Below are 9369 nucleotides of genomic sequence, written 5' to 3' on the forward strand. Positions count from 1 at the left end.
TACAATTGGGTTGTGCGCCTTGAGATGATCAATTAAGCTTGAGTAATAGGCGTGTCCACACACCTAGTGTAACCATACGAGTCTCAGCTTTGATTCCTGCCTCTGATGATGTCGTGTCGTGTGGAGCGCAGAAGGGCCTAACTTCTTTCATGTTGCGGTGGCGTGCAGCTCAGCTAGCATGATGGCGGCGTGCGCGCACACTAACACTGTCTGTGCTTCTGACTCCTCTCCCTCCTCCTCCCCTCTCCCGTCCCCCCGCCTCACGCTAGCCAACGACGACTCCCTTTCTAAGGTATGTCACGCAGACTGTTGTTGTTCTTCCCCCTCTCCATCTTTCTTTTTTTTTTTTTCTTTGTTTTCCGTCTTTGTGGTCTGTCTCATTTCACCCAGGTCGCCCACCCAAATACGGCGGCGTCCCGGAGCTGGGCTGCCTCACCCCGACCTCCCCCTCCAGCCCCGTCAACCCCCTCCCCCTGCCCAGCTCTGGGGATGTAAGTAACCGAGGGGGGGCGGAAGGCCGTCTGTCACTCATCCACCAACATGTCATCAGTCTTACAAAGTGAACAGCCTCTCGGCCAAATTAACACACATCACCATGAGCCCCCCACCCCCCCCCCCCCCCACCACCAGCCCCACCCCCCACCCCACTCAACTAAAGCTGGTCCGCTGCCTCAGTGGGCGGGCAGGGCGACTGATTGGTCCAATTCTTGCTCGCAGGGAGACATCCATGAGGACTTCTGCACTGTGTGCAGACGCAGTGGCCAGTTGCTCATGTGCGACACGTGTTCTCGTGTCTATCACCTGGACTGCCTGGAACCGCCCTTGAAAAGCATTCCTAAAGGCATGTGGATCTGTCCCAAATGCCAAGATCAGGTAACGGCCCGCTTTAGGACTGTTCAATCCTTTGTAAGCATCCACACCGCACACTTGTCCCATTGTGTCATGCATCCGCCCGCTCCATTACGCTCGTCCGTGTCGTTGGCCTCACCGCAAGGTGGTGCCGCCGCGCTCGCTCGCCTTCCCCCGATCCCGTCGTGTCTTTTCCGTGTCTGATGAGTGCCAGCTTGTCTTGGCAGATTCTCAAGAAAGAAGAAGCCATTCCCTGGCCCGGGACACTGGCCATTGTCCACTCTTACATCGCCTACAAAGAAGGTGAGCGGCCGGGCGGGCATGGTCGACTGCTGAACGTGGGCCACTCTCCCACCTGACATCGGCATACAAACATGATCCATTCAAGTCAGCTCACGAACGCTCTGTTCCTCATCGTTTGTGCAGCGAAAGAAGAAGAGAAGCAGAAGCTCATCAAGTGGAGTGCAGAACTGAGGCTGGAGCGTGAGCAGCTGGAACAGCGAGTCAAGCAGCTTAGCAACTCCATCACGGTAAACATCCTCTTGCTTATTCTCGGCAAAAATAGAAAACTCTCACAGCACACCAACAAACAAAAATGTCGCTGAAAGTATATACAGTGGTACCTTGACTTATGAGTGCCCCGTGTTTTTCAAGATATTAGCCGTTGCTTGGTGGATTTTTCTGCTTTGTGTTACTAGCCAGAAAGAGTTACGAGTGAGCTTCAGATACGTGACTGCTCAAAGGAAGTGAAAATAATTTTGCAAATAAGGTAGGGTGATGCCCATGCATTTGGGCAAGGAGAGCCACAATCGCCGATGCATTTTCGGCTGTTTATTAAATGGAACAAACATACATCCATCCATCCATCCATTTTCAACACCGCTTATCCTGGTTAGGGTCGCGGGACGCTGGAGCCTATCGCAGCTGACTTCGGGCGAAAGGCAGACTACACCCTGAACTGGTCGCCAGTCAGTCGCAGGGCACATATAGACACAGACGACCATTTGCACTCACATTCACACCGTCACTGAGTGGGAACTGAACCCACGCTCCCCGCACCAAAGTCAGCCAAGTGTACCACTACACCATCAGTGACTATGGAACAAACAAACACAAATAAAAAAGAAATACAAATAATACGAATAAAATACAAGTACAAACTCGCAAGGATCTGCTGTAGGTCACAGCTTGTGTCCAGAGGCTCACATGTACACTAACACGCCATGTTCCTGACATCACTGACAAGACCATGACCTTTAAAGGCACACATACAACACGACATTAGTTGTTATGAATTTCTGGTTGTCCCAGTGTACTGTAATGACACTGTCACGAGTTGATTAAGACTGGACCCAGAAGCAAGCAGAGGCTAAGAGGTTGTGATGAAAGGTTTTTAGCCTGTCGGCGAGGCAGGGAACGTGTGGCAGGCGGTGGCGAGAACGGGCGGCTGGCTTGGCGGCGTGGTGGAAGAAGTAAACTTGGCGAGGGACACGGAGGGAGCACTGAGGACAAGGAGAAACACGGAGGTCAGAAAAATAGCGAGGAATGGTGTAGCTTACTTATATGCTTGAGAGCCGTTGTACCACAGGAAAATGTTAATACTCTGGCGAGGATTTCTGGGATCTGGCAAGCTTTTATGCAGGTGGTAATGAAGGCTGATTGGTGACAGGTGTGTGGCCGAGGAGGTGCCGATACTGGGAGAAGGGGAGGAAGAGAGAGAGGGAGAGAGGGGCGCAAAGCCACCCAAGCTCCAACAAAAGTACTGCAGGGCACAGCTCATCACAGACACGTCTTAAAAAGCAATTCATTATTTTCTTTGATCCTTTTTTCATACAATAGTGCTGTAGCTACACCGGTCCAGCAATAAGGCCACGATTCGTACTGATGTCCAGATTTTCATTTATTTCTCCTTCTCCCCCGGTGATGTCACAAAATCACGAGACACCGTGAAAACTACGGGTAAAACAGAAGTCCGAATGAGGCTAATGCTAACACACTGTACAATACATTGAATACACATGAAATGTCCATTATATGACCAAAGCATATTGTAAACAATTAAGCATGAAACACAAATAAGCAAAGGTAAAATTACTGCGTGCACCTGAACACAGTGCAAATGTCTCTCTCCATATATGCTTCCACATCTGTCCTTAGTCTTCCCGCTTCTTACCCACAATTCCACAGTGCTTCAAACTAGACCAGGCTCATGTGACCGTACACCAGCACAATAAAATGTCTTCACAAAGGTTTTTATACAACAAAACCATTTTGTATTGCACATTTCACAAGTTATTTATAACCAACTCATTCAAGTCTTATTTATTGTCTTATATTTACATTTGTATTTAGTAACCTTTTTTTAAGTTACATCTTGAAATCAAATCTATTTGAAACGTGAAACATAAATTTAAAAATTTACATATATAATGAAATGTGTTGTTCTGACAGTTACAAGTGCCATTATCTTTATTCAAACGCCCAACTAGACTTCTGGTGGCGTGAAGTTTTTGAGGGCAGTGAGGAAAGTAGCTGTGGAGAAAACCAACCAAAACTAGCGATTAACTAAAGAGGACACGACAGAAAGTGAATACATCTGTGAAATAAGACGACAAAGAACATTTATGGAAAATATGGTCAACATTGGGAAGCCCGGCAAGGGGAGCAGTGCAAAATAAAATGTTACCTAATCTGGTCAGTGGCGAACATGACTCTGCCATACTTGAGTTTTTTTAATTAAGGCAAGAGCACGCCAAAGTGGCAAGTGACAATAATAAAGTCATGGAGAGGCTTGAAAAGAACATGAAAGAAATTCTGGACAGAATAGCATTACTGGAGCAAAGAGCAAAAGAAACATGGAGGGCTGACAACGCCATTGGAGCGCCCCGCCGCCTTCCCACTTCAGCAAACTGCTAAAGTGACCGTGAAGTATGATTTGCAGTCTAGAGAGAGATGCGACAAAATTTGGATACACGGTATACGAGAGGGAGGTGAAAAAGCTGATATCATAGGCTCTATAACGGGATTTAACAAGTTAAAAATACCAACAACAGGTGGTGTGATGTGAAGACAGTCTCCATAGCCACCACATCTGAAAATGTATTTGGACTCAGGCACAAAAACATTTTCTACACTAATGGAAGCAGCACCTACACTATATTGCGAAAGGTATTTGCTCAACTGCCTTGATGCGCACGTGATCTGAAGTGACATTCCCTTGGCAATAAATAGGGTTTAATATGACATCGGTTCACCCTTTACAGCTATAACAGCTTCAACTCTTCTGAAAAGGTTTTCCACAAGTTTCAGGTGTGTGTGTGTGTGTGTGTGTGTGTGTGTGTGTAGGGATTTTTTTTTTTAAAGGCCGGTCAAGCTCATCCAAGAATACTAAGAAGAAAAAAAGGCTAAATTTAAACTGAAATTTGTCACTGAAAATCTTTCTAGACAAGAAAATGTAGTTTGTTGCTCAATGCAAATTTAAGAAATAAAATGGTTGGTTATTAAAAAAAAAGAAAAACAGTTCATTTTTAAGTGAAATGGCTATTTTTTCTTGTATATTCATAATTTGTCTTTAACCAAGAAAAGGTCATTCATCCGAACACTTATTTGGTAATTGTTTAGAATGATACTTGAATACTGAAATATTTTATAGCAGCAGCTCTACTTGTAATATATACTTATTTGTAGCTGTATGCAAGTTGTAAGTGAATTAATACGATCTTATCATTTGCACATCTCAGTTTTTTGTGTGTGGAGTAAATATAAAGTAAAATTTGCTGGAACAAATTAATGGCTTTTCAATTCATTTCAATGGGGGACAATTGATTTGATGTACGAGTAGATGATGTTACGAGCTTGGTGACTGAACGAATTATACTTGTAAGTCAAGGTACCTCCTTCATACTGAACAGATGATGAATAATTTACTCCCAAAGGTACCACGTGTGAAGTCTGGGCCTGGTTAGCTGAACACTTTGCTGTTATTGTTTGAATAGGTTAGGGTTAAAGTGAGCTCCGATTGAAATGACAAATACATTTAATTTTACAACTACTGACCTACCACTGAAATACAGTGGTGTGTGTGTATATATATATATATATATATATATATATAAAATTTACTCCTATAAGTTAAAAGATTTTTTTAGACCATAATTTAATACACTGTCGCTGCCATGTTTTACTGTTCGCAAAGCATTCTGGGAATGATGACGTAGAATGACTGTCGTAAAATTGTTACGTAGCTGCTCTCTGCGGAGCTAAGCTAGCCACGAACAACTTATTGTCAGCAAAAAGAGCTAAAAATGCCATAATGCGCTGATTTTGGATGCAATTTCCAATCAGGACGGAAGGCAAAACTGGTGGTAAGCATTCATAGTGCTCCCAAAGAGAGAAAGTTGAGGAATCGGTGGGAGGATGCGGTCGGAAGAGTTGAGCTGCTGAAAGATCCGCGGCTGTGTTCTCGTCACTTCAGCCCAGATTCTTTGTTTTGATCCTTTCCTCACAAGGAGCCTAAATGGCCGCGTGTGACAAGCAAAGACGCGCAAAAGACAGGAGGTGCTGGCCACGTACCTTAATCAGCCCACTTTAGCAGTAGCTACAAATACACCACTGAATATGACCAACTCGAGTTTCTTCGCAACCGTCATATTCATCCTCATTTCTTGTTTTCCTCACTCTCCTCATTTCCCTGATCACACTCTGGCTCGAACTGAAATGACTGAACAGTGTTCATCGCTGCCAGGGGCTGCTACTGCTAACAACTCTGGGCGTCGGGCACATCCCCATTTGACGTCACTACCCAGAATGCACTGCAACGAAAAAACAATGGCAGCCTATGTTGAAATTACGATTTGTAAAATATATATAAATCTCAAAATGATTATGGAAAGTTGTATCTTACTATGTTTCTCAAGTCAAAAGAGATCATGTATACCAAACGTCATTGCAATCGGAGTTCACTTTAAGGATGTCGATACACGGGTTCATGGGGCCTTCTGCCAACTCGTGGAGGATCCTGTAACCCTATGTCACCAGCATCAGTTAATGATCACGGATACATTATTTGTTTTGAATAAATAATTTTTGCATCAATGAAGTAAAATTGGATCATTTCCCGCGGCACATCTGATGATCTCTCACAGTGGCACCGCATTGACCCTCTGCAGACCGCATGCTCGTTCGCTGACTCCACGTGTCATCCCTCTGTCAGAAATGCATGGAGACCAAGAATGGCATCCTGGCTCGCCAGAAGGAGATGCAGCTGTCTCTGGACAAGGTCAAACATCTGGTCCGCCTCATCCAGGCCTTCAACTTCAACCAGACGGCGGCCGACCCAGACGGCAGGAACATCAGAGTCCAAGACGCTCTGGCGCCGCCCAAAGCAGAGTCGGCGCCACCCAAGTTTGAGACCGGTGGCGTGGGCCAGAGTGACAAAGCTGGGGAGCGTGTGCTGGAGAGGAGTGAGACCACCACGGGAGACACCGACTGTCGGGGCGGCCTCACGCATGCCCCAAATAATGGGGAAGGAGCTAAGACAGGGACCGGGACACAGGCGGAGGGTGCGGCCTTCGAGGCCGAGAGTGTCGCGTCTCCGCAGGTGGGTGTGGCGTCTTCCTCAGAGGCGCCGACGCTCGCTACCACCAATGGTACGACCGAGCTACAGCCGTGCCCCTCTTCTGTCGCGGACGCCACTGCCGACTCTGAGAACAAGATGGCCACCGCCAGCCCTCCGGAAACTCTGGCGCAGGACAAGCGAGACATCTGCGACAGCAACAACAAAACCTCAGAACCCTCCCAGCATTCTGTGCCAGTGCTTGGCGGCACTGAGTGACTGTCGCCTTCACGTGGAATACGATTCAGAAAAAAAAAGTTGCCAATCTGTGTAAGTGTCGTTCGTTTGCGTCGTATTGTCAGCCTGTGTCGATGGTAGATAGTGGCCTGGTCGCGTGTGGCCAGTTAGCCATAGACGTTGTCATGGGAACGCTCGAAAGGAGGCTGAATCCATCACACCAGAGTGTGCCTGTCCCGGCGGTCCGGGGCGGGGGCCGGGGTTCTGCGGTCAGGAGGGAGGGCCGTGCCGCCTGTCTCAGAACGTGGTCCAATAGCGCGGTCGGCAGCTCCCATCCGACCCCGCGTAAGGTTAGCTAACCCTATTCAAATAAAGTCGCTCCACCCACCTCAGTTTTTCGTTTGAAGTGTTCAGACTGGGCGGCGGCAACCCAGCCCCTCACCCACCCGCTCGAGACTGTAGCCCCACTCACTAAGGCAGGCGCCAATGAGGTGGAGCCAGAGCAGCGTTGTTGTTGTGAGTTGTCATTCGTGTGTCCGTGTGATGTGCTTTGTTTTCTGACGACAACGTGTTCATGTCTTCCTGGTGTTGGGACGAAGCGCTTCGTGTTCCGGCTCCTCCACCGCCGCCACCGCCATCTTTAACTGCCAAACGCATCAAATGCGCCAGGGGGCGGAGCCCCCCCCCCCCCCCCCCCCCCCCAAAAAAAAGCACAAGTTTGGTTTCTTCTTCTGGTTCTTTGATGTGACCATCTGAATCCTCCTACTTCGGAGGAAGCACAAGAAGAGACTGCAGGGGCCACTGCTCACGTCTTGCTACGTCATTCATGGTGCCTCTGTTTTTTATTTTTGGTTTCCTCTTTTGAGGTCACGACTTGTCAGCCAATTAGCATATTTTGTGGTCTCGACTCTGCCCTCTTCAGTAGGTACCTTGAGTGCCTTCGATTCATCAAGACTTGCACTGTGACGCGTAGACCTGCCCCTTCACTTCATTGGCCGCTCAGTGATGCGTAGACCCGCCCGCCCCATCAACTTATTGGCCTCTCAGTGACGTGTAGACTTGCCCCTTCAGCTTATTAGCCGCTCAGTGTTTTGCTGCCTTAAATGTTTTTTTTTGGTCTTGTTTTTTTACCTGATCAATTCGCTCATTGAGGGGTCAAAGGTTGCCAAGTCAGCCAGGTCGTCATTACGACGAAGCTGAGGCGGTGATGCACTTTCATTTGAGCAGTATTACAACACAAAGGTGTGGTCCCCCCCCCCCCCCCCCCCCCCCCCCCCCCCCCCCCCACCACTCCACCCATCATAGCATGCCTTCTTATGCAAATTTTCTACACATTATTTATGCATTAGTTTGTGCTGATTGGTTTCGTTCATTTTGCATTTGTCTTTTTGTTGTTTGGATTGGGCGGAGCCGGGAGGAGTTGTCATCTGAGTGGGCGGATCAAAAAAGGGTCCTTTTATCCAAAGAACACAAGCGACATGTTGCCATTAAATGGTATTCCCGAGATGACGTTCCCATCGGATGGAATTTGCTAGGTGACATGTCACCATTGGATGGAATTCCTGAAGGTGTTCCCCAAATTTCCCAATGTTTGTGAGCATCCAGTCATGACTGTGGCCTTCTCGTGTTGTCTTCACATGACCCTGTGACCCCTGACTTTTTTTTTTTTTAATCTTCCATGTGCTCAGACGCATTGTAGCGCTAACCCTCCTAATTAAGAACAAGTGTACATTGGGAATCTTTGTATAATTGTTTGTATTTTTTCATAATAATTTTGGAAAGGAATGTGTTTATTTTTTTGGACTTGTGTTCCACACGTGTCTTCTGTTGGCCATGTTGGTGGGATTCTTACCTCTGTATTGAGCCTCCTCCTCTTGTGATGGTGATGATGCAGTGTTTCACTAAATACTGTTGCTAGGTTACAGGATGGCACCAGCCACCACTAGGAGCATTTGATCAATTTCTATTTATTTATTTTATCAGTTTGCTAATAAATCCTCAAAACCATCACTTTTTTTTGTCGTTTTTTGTTCCTCCTCCAGGACAAGAGCACATGCACATTTACATTTTGAAGAAATCTGTCAATATTTAACTATCCTGGGTAGGGCTCAGGTAGGTTAAGAAAAATAGATGAAGAGGACATCATTATTGTTTTCATGTACACAATGTATATTTGTGTTAGGTGAGGGGAACCGAGCCCTCCCTCTCCCGGACACAGGGACGTAATCCCCCTTCCAGGATCGGGAGCGGGGTGCACGGTCCTTCCCCCAACGCTCCCCTCCGTCCTCCCGTTCCCGTTCCTGGTGACGCGCCTGTTGGCGTCGTCGTCCATAGTGGACTTGGGTCCACTGTCCATTCCACATCTTTGTGTTTGTAATTTGTGTGTATATTTATCTTTTATCCAGTAATAAGTATTTATTTATTTATTGTGGTGGATTCGCCTTTGCTATATAAATAATAATGGTTGTTTTCAATTATGCTATTTATTAGGTTAGATCTGTATTGATACTGTATTTTTATATAATTGCAAAAAAAAACCCAAAAAAATATTTTTTACAAAACCCAAAAATAACAAAAAAAATGGCCAAATCTGAAATAAACTGTGACTTCCGGTCCAATTCTGTGTGCCCAGACAACGTTTCGGCTCCTTGAGCCTTCCTCAGGTCTAATGGCACACAGTCACAGCACAGCAGGTTTGCGATGTTCGCACTCCGGTGAACCAACTCGAA

The 9369-nt window shown here is 46.7% G+C and overlaps 1 protein-coding gene across 11 annotated transcripts in view; it reads left to right on the forward strand.

Moving 5' to 3' along the window:
• Nucleotides 1–8647, forward strand: part of phf21ab (PHD finger protein 21Ab) — a 56877-nt gene extending 48230 nt beyond the window's left edge. For 8 of the 11 annotated variants that reach the window (XM_061676440.1, XM_061676438.1, XM_061676442.1 and 5 more), the window contains 5 exons: nt 391–491; nt 718–873; nt 1077–1152; nt 1276–1379; nt 6062–8647. In XM_061676440.1, the coding sequence (XP_061532424.1) occupies nt 391–491; nt 718–873; nt 1077–1152; nt 1276–1379; nt 6062–6682 (1058 nt within the window). In that variant the 3' untranslated portion in view covers nt 6683–8647. Of the gene's footprint in view, nt 1–269; nt 293–390; nt 492–717; nt 874–1076; nt 1153–1275; nt 1380–6061 lie in introns of all 11 variants that reach the window. The other 3 variants (XM_061676447.1, XM_061676449.1, XM_061676444.1) reach the window with 2 other exon arrangements.
• Nucleotides 8648–9369: the final 722 nt, after the last annotated feature.

This window comes from Phycodurus eques, chromosome 5 (genome assembly GCF_024500275.1).
Source record: "Phycodurus eques isolate BA_2022a chromosome 5, UOR_Pequ_1.1, whole genome shotgun sequence".
NCBI classification, from domain to species: domain Eukaryota; kingdom Metazoa; phylum Chordata; class Actinopteri; order Syngnathiformes; family Syngnathidae; genus Phycodurus; species Phycodurus eques.